The sequence below is a fragment of the Myxocyprinus asiaticus genome, chromosome 50 (assembly GCF_019703515.2).
Source record: "Myxocyprinus asiaticus isolate MX2 ecotype Aquarium Trade chromosome 50, UBuf_Myxa_2, whole genome shotgun sequence".
Taxonomy (NCBI): domain Eukaryota; kingdom Metazoa; phylum Chordata; class Actinopteri; order Cypriniformes; family Catostomidae; genus Myxocyprinus; species Myxocyprinus asiaticus.
The window spans coordinates 25,513,871-25,532,664 of record NC_059393.1 but is presented as its reverse complement, the minus strand read 5'-3'; the positions used below and the strand labels follow the sequence as shown (position 1 = coordinate 25,532,664).

Here is an 18,794-nt window from a genome sequence, read left to right as displayed (position 1 = left end):
TCAATAAAAAATAAAAATATTATCCACAAAGCAGAACACAATGAATCAGTGAGACCATAACACATCTACAATGCTGAACACACACACACACACACACTCTCTCTCTCTCTCACACACACACACACACACACACACACACACAAACACACATGTTGGTGCAGCTATCATTATGAGGACTCTCCATAGACATAATGATTTTTATACTGTACAAACTATAGATTCTATCCCCAAACCCTACCCCTAAACCTAACCCTCACACACTCACACACACACTCTCTCTCTCTCTCTCACACACACACACACACACACACACTCTCTCTCTCACACACACACACACACATATGTTGGTGCAGCTATCATTATGAGGACTCTCCATAGACATAATGATTTTTATACTGTACAAACTATAGATTATATCCCCTAACCCTAACCCTACCCCTAAACCTAACCCTCACAAAAAACTTCCTGCATTTTTACATTTTCAATAAAACATCGTTTAAAACACACACACACACACACACACACACACACACACACACACACACATTCATCTTGTTACAACCAGGGATAAATTAGGTTATTACTTGTTATTCTACTCATTTCAGGTATGCCAAAACTGTCAAAAAATAACCTCAAACAAGTCAAGCAAAATGCTTAACTTTGACAAAAGTAGTCTTTGATAATGTTTAAATATATTTCTAAATGCAGAACTTCTGACAAAATCTAGAAAATCATCGTCTCGTCAATCAGGGATGAATAAGTAGCTCTCTGCAGCCATCTAGTGTTAATACTTGTCATTTTTTTATTATTTTATTTTTTTAATGGACAGCACAGTTTGATTCATGAGACCAAGCTTTCAAACGGTATATTATTTGTGAGGATTGGTTCTGTATTTGAGAAAATATTAATTAAAAAAATGTCAAATTTCAAGGTCATATAGGCAAAAACAAAACAAAAAAATAGCACATTAAAAATAATAATAAGGTCTAAATACCCCCCCCAAAAAAATAAATAAATAATAATAAAAAAAAAAACACCCAAAATGTATAGCTGCTTTTACATGATTTAATTTAGAGTTGTTACATTTCTTTTATAACAATTAAAAAAATGACGTTCATTGTTTCCGGTCTTCTCCCCTGCAATAGGTGGCGTTAATGCTTACAAGGAGAGAGTGGCCATGAAACCACCAGAAGAAGAGTGATGTTTTAGTCTATTGACAAGTGCTTTCATGTTGTTCTCGTTTAATATCATTATTATAAACTGGTTTGTTCGGAGCGCATATAGTTTGAACTGCACTTTTATGATTGCGTCAATTTCAACTGCTTCATCATCATACCGGAGCTATTTTAGACGGGACTATAAATGAGAGATAAAGACACTGACCGACCCTCTTCAAAATCCAGTAAGTGTCAGACAAAAATATGTCCTCTCTGTGTTTCTCTCTTTATCTCACTGCACCATCTGCTGAATGTCTAATAGATGTATTGCAGATGAGCAAACAACGTAAAATAGACGTCTGGGAGATGTACGTGTGCGATCTGTGTAAAGATGTTTTACAACTTGAATTAATTTGCAATTTTATACTTTTATGTGAATATTTAAATACAGGCCCATCACTTTTAACAAATATGCTGAAAAGTCTCTTCATGACAATAATTCGCTGTTTTCACCTAATTCATCATGGTAATTTATTAATATCTTCTGTGTATTGACACATAAAGCACATTAGATTGGTGTGTCAATATAGACTTATGCAAACTGTAACTTTTGACATCTAGCAGATATAAATCTTACAGCAAATGTTTTTCACTAGTCTATGAAAAGTGATCACAAACACTCAAATTAGAAATTAGAAATAAAAACTGAAATAGTGGGAATTTTTTTCGTGCAGACAGATTATTATTATTATACCATTATTAATTGAGTTACTTCTCATTTTGGTATTTTTTTCATCTTTATCCATATGATTATGAGGGGCAGCTGAATATAAAAATATCATAAATAGATATATAGGCTGTGTGAAAAGGGCCATTTGTTTGCTAATTTATGCGCTTTATACAGTATTCTAAACTGCCAGTTAGTCCTGTCATGATAACTACTTTTGTTGGATGATATATTGTCCCAGAAATAACTGCGATAAACTATATTATTGTCATTTATAGACCATTTTATGCCACTGATATAATGATAATATAATAGTATAATAATGCATGTACATCCTTTCAAAGAGCAATGGACTTTAGGGCTGAAACGATTAGTCAACGTTGTCGACAACGTCGACAATAAAAAATTGTTGAATAGTTGTTTGATCTCATTTAAGATAACATGAGATCACATTAAACTCTAATGATGACGCGTGAGAGAAGAATTACACAGATCACAGTCCAGATGACTCTAAACTTTCCAAACAGCTTCAGCTGTTGTAGATCATAAAGTATGAGCGAATTATACAAAATTACCAAATAAGTAAATACAGAAGCACTCTCGATGTGGAATAAGTGGAGCTGGAGCTCTTTAAAGGAAACACCCAGGTGTTACATCTTAAATGCAGTTATATTGAATGCATTATAGCTTTATTAAAGTTCAAATAATACGGAAGCAGATCATGTAAATAACTACAAACTCGAAACTGTAATTTCTCTGTGCGGTCAGCGCCTCTTCTATGAGTTGTGCGAACACCCGACTGATGCTCACTCTGTCACGGGACACTCGTTCTCGAGCACACACGCTTAATGCAGCTAGATTATAACGTGATGACTCACGACTTATTGAATCATAATATATGTGTCACTGTGCATTTCTTATCATGAAGAAAATTGGCAAAACGCAGATTTATTAATAAGAGAGAGTTTGTTTTTTTGTGAGTTAAAGATGGTCAGAAGTGAACAGAAAGATGAGAGAGTCTTCGCCCCATTATACACGGCAACAAAATACATTTTTGATTTGTTTTAGTTTTGGCTTATTTTCCAATATAAATATCTAAAACTAATTTAATTTACTGCAGAAGATAAAATTGTTATCTGAGAATGTTGAATATGATATTAAAAATACAAATATTTTAAAATATCTAAAAATCCTTTAAAAAAAGATGCATTCACCTGAGAAGCTTTTAGACAATAGATCTTGAATATAAGTATATTTTGTCTTTACTGCACTCGCAGAAGTATAACCAAGTGAAAAAATACACTTATATACAAAATACACTTTTATTTAAGATAAATTCTCTTAAAGCAAGTCTAAATATCTTATATGTTGCTTCTCAAGTAAATGTATCTTGTTTTAAGGATTTTTAGATATTTTAAAATATTTGTATTTTTAATATCATATTCAACATTCTCGGATGGGTTCAGGTATAGAGATTGGGCTGGCCATGACAGGGTCTTGATCCGGTGGTCCTCCATCCAATGCTCCATGCCACACAGCCAGGTCAATCAAGGTGTGGATGGAGGAACACGGAATCAAGACCCTGTCATGGGCAACCCAATCTCTAGACCTGAACCCCATTCAAAACCTCTGGAATGTGATCAAGAGGAAGATGGATGGCCACAAGCCATCGTTTGACAGCCCTAGTTTATTTAAATGTTGAATATATTGTGTACAAATGTGTGTTCACTCAGATTCATAAAATGCATAGCTTTAATGGTGGTGCCAGTAAAGGGTTAAAAGTCAAGAGTTAGTACCCCAACTGGAATTTATATAATGGGTCAAGGCTGTTGATAGTCATCCATTTACATTTAGTCATTTAGCAGATGCAGTTATCAAAAGCGACTTACAAATGAGGAACATCAAAAGTAATTTGTCATACAGTAGATGACAAAATCTGCAGTATTGCACTCCCAAGTTCCAAAAGTAGCTGAAATAGTACAGAAAGAAACAAGTGCAGAAAGAATCATACTAGACCAAGTCACTTTTCTTTAATAAATGCAATTCATTTGTTTAATAAATGTAAGAAAATAAAATTAAATATGAATTTAACATGAACACTAAAACACGTAACACGAAACATACATTCTGTAAGTTTTTGTGTAACACTTTTGATTTCAGCAGATCTGCTCCTCCCACACAGCGATCACAATTCACACCATCAGTGAAGCTCCTCCCACAGTAATCCACTGATAAATGCTGTGAATATCCCCATCAGCTTACAAGAGAAGATCTGCAGTGAAAGAATTTGTGAAAGAAGAGAGTGAGAACATGAGTGATCCAGAAGCCTGCAGAATAAAACATGAAGATACAGAGGAACAAAGAGTTTGGTGTCCATTCTTGATCCTAAACAAACAGGAACAACTGAAATCTGCAATGAAAGAGTTTGTGAAAGAGGAGAGTGAGAACATGAGTGATTTAGAAGCCTGCAGAATAAAACATGAAGATACTGAGGAACAAAGAGGTTGGTGTCCATTCTCAATTCTTCATTAATTAGTTTGCACTGTGTGTAAAAATCTTCCTAATTTGGAGTTGGTTTTGGATTGATGTTACCAGGATGGTGTGTCCATTAATACACAATAAATTCAAATCCTTTGATCTCAATACAGAGGTGTCGCTAGGCCCCGAATGATTTTGGTCTAGCCCCGAAAGTTTTCTGTTCGGAACTCCGGAACAGATCACTTCACATGCGCCAGTGGTACTGTGATGGCTCGCACCATGCTCATGGGAAAACCAGGCTTCAGCCGCTTTCAGATCAACTGCCCAGGTGTTGAGTTGATTAAATGGTATTCATCCTGCATTCAGGACTTTACACGTGCTAAATATACTTCTCATCTGAAAGGCGCCTTTGCACGATTAAAGCCTGGTTTTCGCGTGAGCCATCACAAAATCACTTGTGCACGTGAAGTGATCTGCTGTGCTTCGTTCTACTGTGTTCCTGGAGCACGTGCGTGTCAACCTATAGTACAACAGAACGGATTAATTATGCAAGTGAGACACCGGGCTTCCCTCGATATCACAGTGCAGATGATAAAATATATGCAATCAATTTGAATAGCACTGAGAATTTTCTAATTTTAAGCACCATGGAGGAAGTCAAACCTCTTTTTAAGATAAACATTTTATTGATTCATAGAGCTGACAAAGAAAAACAAAACATATATACATTGAATCAACATTTAACTCCCACTACTACCCCTCCCCCTTCCCAATCAACCACCCGACCCCCAACGAACATCCCTGTGGTTTCACATAAGTACACACACAAAAAATAAATTTGTTGCTGGGTTGCTTTTTAAACAGTATTGAAGGAGTTCCAATCTACGTGCTGGGCACTTAGTGGCTGCTTTTCTTAATTATTCAATCCAAGTCATCCATTTAAAAAAATTTAAATAAAATGTTAGTTTTGTAATTAAAATAATATGGTGGCACAATTATATTTTTGTCTACAAAACTAATTTCAAACATTTAAGCATACGCCTTCAGATCAGAAGGTTTTTAAGATAATGAGAATCATTTCAGGCAAGTGACCCCAAACTTTTGAACGGTAGTGTATATAATCATACACATCTAAAACTATGCCTCTCTCTCCACAGTTCCTCCCTGAGAGTCCCCCAAAAACATCAAATAACTGCCCCATTTCCCATCAAATGAATCCCAGATCCCCAGCCTTCTACAGGACACCTCCTCAAAAGCTGCAACACTCCCCATCTCCTGGCACCACTTCCGAATTGAGGGCGCTCCAGCTGACTTCCATCCCCTTAAAACAATCTGCCTGCCTGTCATAACACTGGTCAGGACCCAATTTTTTTATGTATTTATCTCCTATATAGAAGACCGTCCCATCGCCCAAAACACAGAGTCTGGGGCAAAACGAAATCCGAGTGCCCCACAAAACTCTGAACTTTAAACCAAAATTCCCGGATCTTAGCACACCACCAAAAAACATGGGCCATGCCTCCATCCTCCGATTGGCATCGCCAGCAGGTGGGTGTGTCTTTAAGGCCGAGCCTATACAATATAGAGGGGGTAAAATAGAATCTATGTAAAATCTTGAATTGCATAAGGCGCACCCTTGCATCTCTAGATACAGACTTTGTTTTTTATAATCCTAGCTCACACTCCCTCCTCCAATACCAAGTTAAAATCTTTCTCCCATAATCTCTTGATAGAAGTTAAAGCTCCGTCCCCCAGACTCTGAATTAGCAGGGAGTAATACACTGATGCCTCATGACCTTTTCCAAAAGCTGTAATCACCACTCCCAGAGTGTCTGCCACTTTAGGGGGGTGTATGCTACTCCCAAAAATAGTACAGAGCAGGTGGCGCAACTGTAAATATCTAAAAAACTGAGATCTGGGAATCCCAAAATGTTGAACCAAATTTTCAAAGGATCTCAACACTCTACTCTCATAGAAGGTCACTGAGTGTAGCAACCCCCCTCACAATCCACTCTGACCACCAGAAAGGGGACTACATAATTTTGGGTTCAGCCATATGCGGCAACATTTAAATAAATGTCCGAATTAAACACTCTGGACACTTTTGTCCGTACCGTGGTCAAATGCGAGATAAAGGGGTGTAACTTAACTTCTCCAGTTAGTTTGATAGAAAAGCTTTGCCGTGGCGAAATAGGGGCAAGAACTTCCTGTTCAATAGAACACCAGGGAGGGGCGCTCTCAGGTGGATGTGACCAATGAGCCAAATGTCTGAGACTGAATGCATAATAATAAAACAAAATCTTGGGTAGGCCTAGCCCAGCTTTGGCCTATGTAACTTATTGAAATGTAATCTGGGACGCTTACCATTCCAAATGAAGGACTTCGCTATGCTATCAAATTGCTTGAAATAAGAGAGGGAGACATCTACAGGAAGAGATTGTAGCAGGTAGTTGAATTTTGGAATACAGTTCATTTTAATAACATTAACCTTACCAATCATAGATAAATGTAATGAAGCCCACCTGCCCACATCGCTCGAAAACCTTTTATAAAGGGGTCAAAATCTAAATCACACAAATTTGCTTGGAATAAAATGCCCATATACTTAATGCCATGTTTGGGCCACCGGAAGACGACCGGCTGAAAAGCTGTCGCTGGGCAATATGCTGTCAGAGCCAAAGCTACGGATTTATGGGGCTTTTCCACTGCACGGTACGGCTCGACTCAACTCTGCTCGCTTTTTTGGGGTTTTCCCCTGTGGATAGTACCTGGTACTTTTTTTAGTACTACCTTGGTCGAGGTTCCAAGCGAGCAGAGCCGATACTAAATGTGACATCAAAACCCTGCAGATCACTGATTGGTCAGAGAAAATCGTCACTACCAGTGTCACTGGATTTGCGACACGGGACATCAACCCGCTAGTTTTAAAGATTGCAACAGCAATAATAAGATAATGTCACGGCAGTAGAGGCGGTGCAGCTATGACGATCAGCCTATAATCCCACCCACTTTGAGGCTGCACTAAACTGCAGTGGAAAAGCAAGCTCAGAAAAGTAAAGTGAGCCGAGTCGAACCGTAACATGCAGTGTAAAAGTGCCATTAGACCAATTGATTCTGTATCCTGAGAACTTAGAAAAGGAATTAATAATTCTGTGGAGGCAAGGCATAGATCTAGTGGGGTCGGAGATGAATAATAATATATAATCTGCGTAAAGCAAAAGCTTATGCGCCATACCTCCCGGCACCACTCCTGGAAAATCATCTTCCTTCCTTATCGCAGCTGCTTATGGTTCCAGGGGTGACGGATGCCCCTATACAGAGTAAAATAATCTGAAATTAGTCCATTTGTTTGTACCGCCACTACCGGGTGTCTATGAAGTAACTTAATCCATCCAATAAAAGTGTTCCCGATCCCATATATTTCCAAAATCTTAAAAAGATAATCCCATTCTACCATATCAAACGCCTTTTCAGCATCAAGTGAGATGGCAGCGACCGGAATCTGATTATTCGACCACTGACCACATAATATTGATGAAATGCCTAATGTTATCAGAAGAGCTATGGCCCTGAATAAACCCCACCTGATCTATATGTATAAGAGGTGTCATAACTTAATCGGTTAGCCCAAAAAAATTTTTGACAGTATTTTTACGTCTAGCTGGATCAGAGAAATTGGACGATAACACTTACACTCGCTTGGATCTTTGTCCTTTTTAAGAATCTGACTGATCCGGGCTTGTGTCATGGTTGGCGGAAGCTTTCCATTCTTAATGATTCCGTATAAACTTCTAACCAAAGTGGAGCCAGTTCTGTAGCATAAGATCTAAAAAATTCAGTGGCAAAGCCATCTGGTCCAGGAGCCTTGCCTATAGGGGTGCCGTAGAAGTATTCCTGCTTTGTCCCCTGACTCAAAGTATGACTGTCTTGCCCTGAATAACCAAAACTCAACCTTCCGCGACAAAATAATGTTATCTGTATTTCAATCGTGTCAATTCTCTGAGGCCATCAGACGACATTCGGCGCTTCAGCTCTGCCTCAGCACTTTTAATATTTCCTTCCAACTCCACGAGTTCTTGTGCTTTGGATTTTTTGATGAATGAGGCATACTGTGTGATCCGACCCCTAAGAACCACCTTAAATGCCTCCCAAGCCATGCCCACAGAGGATACTGAGGACCAGTTGGTCTCCATATAAACATTGATTTCGGTCTTTAACATTTGTTGAAATTCAGGATTTTGCAAAAGGGATACATTAAAGCACCAACTATATGATTTTGTTTTCTCCGTATATGGCAACACCCCTAAACTCACCAGGGGGTGATCTGAGACTAATATGTTTCCAATTGAGCAGTCAACAGCAGATGAAATGAGGGACTTAGATATAAAAAAAAAAAATCTATTCTAGAATAAATCTTATGGACTGATGAAAAAATGTATAGTCCCTACCAGATGGGTTCAAAAGTTTCCAAATGTCTGTTAAGACCAAGATTTTTACACATCCTGTTAAGCGTCAATGCTGCTCTAGGGGGCTTACACACTTTTGCTTCACTATGATCAAGGACTGAGTCCATCAAAAGATTAAAGTGTACTCCTAATATTATATCATGAGGGGTGTCAACAGCTTGCAACATCCCTTCAAGATCTATAAAAAAGCCCTGACCATCAGCGCTAGGTGCGTAAATATTAGCCAAATCAACCTTTGCCCCTGAATTTCTGCTAAAACAATAATGACTCTTCCTAATTTATCTTTAGTCTGTTTGAGACATTTGAATTGTAGATGTTTATTAATCAGTATAATGACTCCCTTGCTAAGTAAAGTGGTCAGAGTATGTGAGCGGAGCGGCATAATTTTGCCTGGAGCGAGGAGCGGGTTTTTAAAAAATTGGAGCATCATTGTTTTCTCTCGCTCCAAGAGCACTCCACTAATGCTCCATCACGAGCACAACACCTGTTAACAGCCCTGTGGAGCGGGACGTGTTCGTGTGTCTGTCACTGGGGAAGCGGTAAGGGCCATCACCTGGTGATTGTTAACATTAAACTCCTGTCTCGTTTCAGTGATGATGGAGACGGGCTTTAAAAGGCAGCCATAGCAACAGACTGACAGAGAGAGACCAGAGACGCAATGTGTGTTCTGTACAGTACTTTGTTGTGATGCTGAAAAGCCAATACTTTGTTGTGACACTGAAAAGCCAATACTTTGTTGTGAAGCTGAAAACAGTTGCATTAAATGTTGACTGACGTGGACTGTGAAACCGGCTCCTGTGTCCTTCCTACTCAAACCCCTCTACACTGGTGCTGAAACCCGGGATTAAGGAAGAAGACGGGCCGCTATGGACAATTCACCGCTGGACGAAGTCATCCGTGCCCTGATCAGCATCCAAGAGACTCACAAGCAAGCTCTCCTTGAGCAGAAACGCCACTTTCAGGAGCTCTTCCAAGCCCAGGCCAAGGATCGGCAGGCCTTACGGAGCTAGCTAGCTCAAGGTGGATCTTCCATTGGGAACACGGAGGCAGCAATGAAGCCGCACCTCCTGCTCACCAAGATGGGTCCCCAGGACGATCCAGCTGGCCGCGAACCAGCGCAGCAACTACCAGCTGAGGACTCCCTGGACTACATCAAGCTGAAGATCGCTGTCCTGCAAAAGGTTGGCCATAGCCCCGAACAACACCATCAGTGATTCTGCTCCCTCACCTTGAGCGACGCCATCCGCCAGTTCAGGTTTGCCCAGCAGCTCCGTGATGCCTGCCGAAGATGGGTGTTGGCCGAGGAAAGGCGTGGCTTGGAGGATGTTATCGATCTGATGGTGAAACGTTTGCCTGCCCCGAGGAACCATGAAATGGGTCCAGTGCCATAGCCCCACGTTGGTGGATGACGCTGTACAGCTGGCCGAAGCCCACATGGCAGCCTTCCCGGAAGCCGGCAAGCAGCAGTCTAGATCACTCTCTCTCTCTCCCTCTTGTTCTCCTACTCCTTTTGTCCCTCCCTCTCCTCCCTCTCGCCCCATACCCACTCCCCAGAAATGAGGAGTGGTTTCACCCAAACCGGCAGCCCGCCTTCACGGGCTGTACTATGCGCCGGCCCCCTCCCCTGACCCTCTCCGTCATCCTTCCCAGGTTGATGTCTCCGCCGCTAGGGGTGCAGCTGGGAAGCCTGGGCTGGTCTGTCGGAGTGGCGGGGGGCTGAGACATGTCCACGACTAGCATCCAGCAATGGAGGTGGAGATGTGGAGTGGTTCCGACCTGCCACGGACTGCCCCCGATCGAGCAGGGACATACAGGAAACTGGTATAAATTAAGGGGCGTACATACCAAGCCCTGGTGGATTCTGGTTGCAATCAAACCTCGATTCACCATGGTTTGGTTCATGATGGGGCTTTGGGTACAAACCACAAGGTGATGGTGAGGTGTGTGCATGAGGATATTCACAAATATCCGGTAGTGACTACCATCATTCAATTTCGGGGGTAAAACAGAGTGGAGGCCACGGTTAATTCCCGCCTCACCCATCCACTGATTCTGGGAACAAATTGGCTGGGATTTAAAAGGTTATTAAAAGCGTTGTGTGTGGATGGATCCTGTAAACCAAAATCTCGGTGTGTGATGTGTGACGCGATGGCTGGGGAGTTGGAGCCGGGGCCGTTGCAACATCTCAGCATGCAGTGTTGCGGAGGCACTCTTCAAAATTATCTCCCGGGTGGGGATTCCATAAGAAATCCTCACTGACCAAGGCACAACGTTTATGTCACATACACTACGCGAACTTTATTAATTGCTGGGGATTAAATCGATTCACACTAGCGTTTATCACCTGCAAACTGACGGGCTGGTGGAATGATTTAATCGAACCCTGAAAAACATGATTTGCAAGTTTGTACACAAAGATGCTAGAAACTGGGACAAATGACTTCAACCCCTATTATTTGCAGTCAGGGAGGTCCCACAAGCTTCCACAGGGTTTTCCCCCTTCGAGCTTCTGTATGGATGCCGGCCCCACAGGGTGCTTGACGTAATACCGGAGGTGTGGGAGAAAGGGCCTTCCCAAAGCAAAAATGAAATTCAATATGTCCTTGATCTTCAAGCAAATCTACACACTCTGCATCAGTTGTCACAACAAAATTTGCTCCAAGCTCAGATCCGGTCCAGTGGACGAAGGCGTGCAAACAGGCTTTTACGAGAGTAAAATCTGCACTCTATGGTGGACCGCTTCTACATGCTCCTAACTTCTCTCTCCCCTTCATTTTGCACAAAGATGCATCAGAGAGGGGGTTTGGGGCCATGCTCTCGCAGGAGGTGGAGGAGCGGCCCGTGCTGTACATTAGTCGCAAGCTCTCTTTGAGGGAGACCAAGTACAGCATGATTGAGAAAGAGTGCCTTGCCATCAAGTGGCCGGTCCTAACCCTCTACTATTACCTGCTGGGGTGGGCCTTCATCCTCTGCTCGGATCATGCCCTGCTTCAGTGGCTCCACTGCATGAAGGTTACCAACGTGCGGATCACTCGTTGGTATCTGACACTTCAGTCCCTCAAATTTAAGGTCGTCCACAGGCTGGGGCCGCAGATGGTTGTGGCTGATTTCCTCTCCAGGAATTGGGGGGTGGGGGGGTTAGCAGGCTGGATGGGGCCTGTGCCTGGGCCTGAGTCGGGCAGCAAGGTTATGTGGAGCAGGACGTGGTCGTGTGTCTGTCACTGGGGAGAGAGGAAGCGGTAAGGGCCATCACCTGGTGATTGTTAACATTAAACACCTGTGTCTCCTTTCAGTGACAACAGAGACGGGCTTTAAAAGGCTGCCGGAGCAACAGACCGGCAGAGAGAGACCAGAGATGCAGTGTGTATTCTGTACAGTACTTTGTTGTGATGCTGAAAAGCCAATACTTTGTTGTGACGCTGATAAGCCTATACTCTGTTGTGAAGCTGAAAAACAATTGCATTAAAAGTTGACTCACGTGGACTGTGAAACCGGCTCCCGTGTCCTTCTTACTCGAACCCCTCTACAAGCCCTTAATGCAATAATTCACAATGTCTAAAGCAGTGTTAAACACTATTGGCATGAAGTAAAGATGGAATTTCTGATATAACCAGAAAGAATGCAAAAATTTTAATCTAGCGGCACTTGGGGGGCCTGGGTAGCTCAGCGAGTAAAAACGCTGACTGCCACCCCTGGAGTCATGAGTTCAAATCCAGGGCATGCTAAGTGACTCCAGCCAGGTCTCCTAAGCAACCAGATTGGTCCGGTTGCTAGGGAGGGTAGAGTCACATGGGGTAACCTCCTTGTGATCACTATAATGTGGTTCTCACTCTCGGTGGGACATGTGGTGAGTTGTGCGTGGATGCCACGGAGAATAGTGTGAAGCCTCCACTCTCCACGGTAACGCGCTCAACAAGCCACATGATAAGATGCGCGGATTGATGGTCTCAGATGCGGAGGCAACTAAGATTCATCCTCTGCCACCCAGACACAAACACAGAGGTAGATTTAAAATCTTACAAAAATTCAAAAGCTAGTATTTCTAAAAGTGAACTCTGCATTAGACATAGTTTTGAATGTCTTATCTACTTTTGATTAAAAAAAAAGTGTAGATCATTCTAAGAATGTAATTTTTCGTTCACAGAATTATAGGGCAAGGTTAATTAAAAGAAGTGCAATAATAGAAAATAATAGGCAATAATTAGGCAACATAGGCCTAACAATGTGTTTTTATTTTTTTATTTAATAATTTGATTTAATTTCATGTTTTGTTTTCATTCTGGTAATTGATTATATACATATATATATATATATATATATATATATATATATATATATATATATATATATATATATATATATACAGTATATATATATGTGAATTTTTTTTTATTTATTTTTTTTTGGTCTAGTAATTTATTTAATTGATCAAAACCAGAGAATGCTGATATAAAAATCACACAGAGTACTGAGATACTTAAGATACCTATCATGTTATTACTATGGTTTCTATCAAAATACCATAATATTACCATCCCTTTACCATGGTACTGCCACAGCTGCATGGCTGCTTTTATTGAAGGTCACTGTGAGAAACTTCAACAGCTTCATGAGAATCCTTTAAGTCTAAATGCTTTCATTAATTGTACAAATAATGTAGTAAACTTTCTAAAGAAATACTAGAAATCTAAACAAATGACATTCAAATTCAAACTAATTATAAAGTCCAATGAAGCTATAACCCTAATAAGGAAAATTACATTGTATGGAAATACAAATACTTCTAATGGCACAAGGGTAAACAATGCACATAAGACATGCAAATAGTGCCTCAGGATACCATCTGAACAGATTAGTCTTAGAAAAAACAATAGCTATAATAAACTGCATGAACAAACATAAACTCAATAACAGAAGAATTAGAAAGGAATACACTTACAATGTCAAGAAGAGGAGAGTAGCCATCAGCAAGTCACAGCAAACATACAATAAGCTGCAACATGGAGGTTAAATTACTAATTGGCTACAGGTGGCGCACAAGGGGAGGGCATAACACATTACATCATCAACTGCCCCTAAACGTGTTAACATATTTCCACTTGAGAATTCTACACATTATGTTCCTCTGAAAAGGCAGGCAGAGCCACAAGACGACTGACTGGGCGAATTAAAGGTTTCCTATCAATAAGAATCTCAGCAACTCTAATCCTACCATCAGAACTAGGTAAGATTTAATAAAAGTCCCCATATGCCAAAACCCACGAGGGAGTTGGGTGTCAACTACCATAACAATGGCAGTGGGTGAAACTGGCTTCCCATCCTGTCTCCACTTCTGATGGCTTTGAAGACTAGGAAGATAGTCCTTGATAAAGCTCGACCAGAACCTATCTGCAATAACTCCTACTATGCCTCTACTTCCTGCGTGTAAGAAGTTCTAAGTCGTCATACATCACCTGAGGAAGAGAGGCATCTCTTCGCCCCATCAAAAGGATTTTTGGAGTGATCAAATCAGTCTCAGAAATATCTGATGATGCATAGCCAAGAGGTTTAGAGTTCAGTATCTCCTCCACTTCAACAAGCACAGTATGTAGGACCTCTTCCGTAACTACTTGTGTACCCAATGTTACTCGTAAAACAGTTTTTTAACGGATCTCACTTCTCTCTCCCAGGTACCTCAGAAATGAGGTGAGTATAGTGGATTAAATGTGAATCTAATCTGCTGTCGGGCAAGCATCCTTTGAAGGGTAGGACATAGTTGATTGAAGACTTCTCTAAGCTCTCTTTCTCCTCCATGAAAGTTAGTCCCCTGATCAGATATGAGCTCATAAGGAAGACCTCTGCGAACTACAGATCATCGGAGGGCCAGAAGGAAACTATCAGTATCCAGACCACAAAGGAGCTCCAAATGGACATTTAAAGTGTAGGCCTCTTCTCCTGCCTGCGGCCTACACTGATACTGAAAGGGCCAAAGCAATCCATTCCTGTTGCCCAGAAGGGAGGTTTATAAAGGTGGAGTTTTGAGATGGGATTCTAGGAACTGAGGGAGCACCTTTCCACTTACGACATTCAAGACATGATTGCTGGACACTCTTCACTGCCTAATATCCACGCCAAACCCAGAAACTCCACCGGAGCTAAGCTAAAACTCTTCGTGGTCCAGGGTGGCACAAAGATGAATCTATGTCAGCAATCAAAAGCTTGGTGATTGGGTCCTTAAAGTCCAAAACAGTTGGGTGCATAGCATCTGGCTCCAGATCCTTACTATGACGGAGACAACCTCCCACTCGAATAATATTTGTAACAGGGTCATATACAGGTATCAATTCAGCTAAACGACTATCTCATCCTGACCACTTCTGAGGAGCTTGTAATCCTCTGGAAAGTCTTCCTCTTGTGCCTGACGGAGAAGTTGTAGCTCTGCTTGAGTTCTGCTGGGAGTATTCCTGAATGTTGAATCAGAGGTAAGTTTCTCAGCAGTTGTTTCAACTAGTTCTGACCAGGTGCTGAATTCAGGGGGATCATACTTTGGAGGGCTCCCACTGACATGGGCATGTCCACAGAACAAATACTTTCTCAATTCTACTGCCACCTCATCAGAAGTTGAACCTGGAAATTTGGCCATTGTTGAGGAGATGAGTAAAGGAAAAGGGGCCCTTGAAACGAGCGACTAGTGGTAGACAACTCTCCCAGTCTTTTTCCTCTGGTAATGCTATCTGCTGGGTTATGTTCAGTGTCGACATATATCCACTGCTCAGGCCTGGTATACTCCAGGAACTATGTGATGCGATTGGCAACAAACACCTTGTACCGGCAAGAATCAGAGTGAATCCTGGTCAGCACCGTAGTGGAATCTGTCCAGAGTGTGGCTTCATGAATGCATAAAGAGAACTCTTTCTGCAGAAGATTAGCTAGCAGGGACTCAGATAAAGCAGTGCACAATTCCAGATGAGGAATGGAGATCGTCGTCTTTGGTGCAACACTAGAATGGCCATAATGAGGGAAACAAGAACTTCATGTCCTTTTTTTATGCGAAGATCCATATGCCTTTTCAGATGAATCACAAAACACATGAAGTTCTCTTGTAACAGACTCTTCAACTGTTCCCATCGACCTATACTACTGAAGAACTTGGATCTTAAATAGATCTGGTAGCTCTTTTTCCTATGCAAATTATTCATCCCATCCCCAGGCAGGTTTCTTCCACAGCTGCTGGAGAAGAATTTTAGCACGTGTGGTAAATGAAATGATGAAACCAAGAAGATCATATTGATGAGCAAGGCTTGATTACTGGCCCTTTGTCAAATCTCAAAGCCCCCTTCAATCAGGGTAGAATGCAATTTTGTTATCACCTTGGCTTGACCAATGGAAGGTAAACTCTGCAATCAGTTATCCACATAAAAGTAAAGAGGTTCTGAAGATTGGATATCAGGATACACAGCAGATAGGTTCTGAACATGTTTCTGTATTGCGTAAGTGGCACAGCAAGGACTTGACCTAGTGCCAAAGGTTTTTGAAAGACCTGCCATTCAAAAACCTCAGCTGGGGCACTTTTTTCTCATATTTTGCCACAAGAAGTTTAACAAAGTCCTGTCGGGGGCAACAAGCGAACTTGATGGAACATTGAGGTCTTAATCCGCCACCTTAAAAATATGGCGGATAGCTAGGGGGCATCCATGGAAGAAAAAATGCATTTCCCTGCATTTGATTGGAATACAAGGGCCCACAATGTAATGCTTGCTGATCATTGGAGTAAAAGGCTGGATTTGATAGATGTTGTCTACCATTGCCATGCTTTGTTTGGTCCATACTTATTACAGGGGGATTCAGTAAAGGCTGTGGCCTAATGCTAACGGGAACAGCAGCTAAAGGCTCAGTTGATAAACAGGCATCAGGGGGGTGTGAGGAATGCATCTCCAATGATTCTCTCCCAGCTTGTGTTAAGGGTATGGGTAACATAGACTGAGGTGGAGGAGGAAGATTACTTTGTCTGCTGACCCTGGGTGGTGAAGCGGGGAGAATACTACCCAGCTTTGCCTGGTTTTGTCTCAGACATTCACCCAACTCAAGCACGAGAGAAGCTCTACTAATTCCATCATCCTGTTGATTATTTTGATTAGGAACAGGGGATGCCTCATTGGAACTTGTTTCAGAGCTGATAGAAAAAGAGTAACTTCTCATCTGCATGTTTTTCATCATCTGGCCCAAGTGAGACAATATTTCCTTTATTTGTTTTACATCAAAAGCAAGAACCTTCACCTCCACTTGAGGCTTAGATTGGGAGGCTCCCTGTGATGTCTGGCTGTGATTTTCTACTCCAGGGGGCAATTGGCCTTGGTTATGAATAGAGGAGGTATTTGACGGAGTCAAGATCCTTGATATCCATTTAGATTTCCCACAGTTGTCCTCTTTATCATCATAGTAGCCTTTCCGGCTCGAAGGACCAGTGTAAAATCTTGCTAATTTGGAGTTGGTTTTGGATTGATGTTACCAGGATGGTGTGTCTGTTAAAACACAATAAATCCAAATCCTTTGATCTCAGTGTACATTTATTTGCCTGATCAGCAGTATCACAGAGAAGCCATGAATATGTTGGTATCTACTACAGTCAATAGAAAATAATAAACACAATAAATTCAAACAGCATCATGCAAAATACATCAAAAACACAATGAAATAATGCAGTAAATTTCTAAAGAAATACTAGAAATATAAATAAATGACATTCAAATTCAAACTACTTATAAAGTCCAGTGAAGCTACAACACTGATAAGAAAAATTACATCGTATGGAAATACAAATACTTCTAACGGCACAAGGATAAACAATGCACATAAAACATGCACATAGTGCCTCGAGATGAACAGATTGGTCTTAGAAAAAACAATAGATATAATAAACTGCATGAACAAACAAACTCAAATAACAGAAGAACTAGAAAGGCTACAGGTGGCTGAACAAGGGGACGGCATAACACATTACATCATCACCGGAGGTGGGGAATTTTCAATACCGTAGACATGTAGTATGAACTGCACTTTGTGGCCGCGTGAATCAACGAGTTTCACACGCCTGAGCGTTTAGATGGGACTATAATGAGAGATAAGGACACTGAACACTGTCTTTTTTTATTTGGAATTTTTACAATTTTTATCTCATTTTCTCCCCAATCTGGTATGCCCAATTCCCACTGCTTTCTAGGTCCTCATGGTGGCCGCGCATCTTATCACGTGGCTCGCTGTGCATGACACCGCGGAGATTCTCAGCATGTGGAGGCTCATGCTATTCTCCGCGATCCACGCACAAATTACCACGCGTCCCATTGAGAGCGAGAACCACTAATGGCGACCACGAGGAGGTTACACCATGTGATTCTACCCTCCCTAGCAACCGGGCCAATCTGGTTGCTTAAGAGACCTGGCTGGAGTCACTCAGCACACCCTAGATTCGAACTTGTGACTCCAGGGGTGATAGTCAGTGTCAATACTCGCTGAGCTACCCAGACCCCCCACTGAACACCGTCTTTAAAATCCCTTAAGTGTAAGACAAAAGGAGAAAGAGAGCAGCTTGAATAATTGGATTTGCAAACAATTATTCTTCTGGACTGATTCTTTTTAGTGACTTGTTCGAACCAGTTCGCAAAGCGTTTGTAAATCACTCTGTATATTGTTTTCCTGTCCACCAACGAAAGGACCAATTCTTCTTTAAAGATTCAAACAAATCGACTCGCGAAGCATTTAATCCTCCTGTAATGGATGAATTAATGATGCTGAAAAACATGATGGTCACATCATTAAATTCATTATTTTCCTCAAAATTATACAAACAATACCCCATAATGACAACGTGAAAGAAGTTTGTTTGAAATCTTTGGAAATTTATTAAATAAAAAATGAAAACAAATCACATGTACATAAGTATTCACAGCCTTTGCTCAATACTTTGTTGAAGCACCTTTGGCACCAATT

The 18,794-nt window shown here is 41.2% G+C and overlaps 1 protein-coding gene across 3 annotated transcripts in view; it reads left to right on the top strand.

The window, feature by feature from the left end:
* Positions 1 to 1,180: 1,180 nt before the first annotated feature.
* LOC127439129 (gastrula zinc finger protein XlCGF26.1-like) overlaps positions 1,181 to 18,794 on the top strand; it is a 37,303-nt gene continuing 19,689 nt past the window's right edge. The window contains exons 1-2 of one of the 3 annotated variants that reach the window (XM_051695215.1): positions 1,181 to 1,402; positions 4,067 to 4,387. In XM_051695215.1, the coding sequence (XP_051551175.1) occupies positions 4,195 to 4,387 (193 nt within the window). In that variant the 5' untranslated portion in view covers positions 1,181 to 1,402; positions 4,067 to 4,194. Of the gene's footprint in view, positions 1,403 to 4,066; positions 4,388 to 5,519; positions 5,717 to 18,794 lie in introns of those variants that run through there. The other 2 variants (XM_051695216.1, XM_051695218.1) reach the window with 2 other exon arrangements.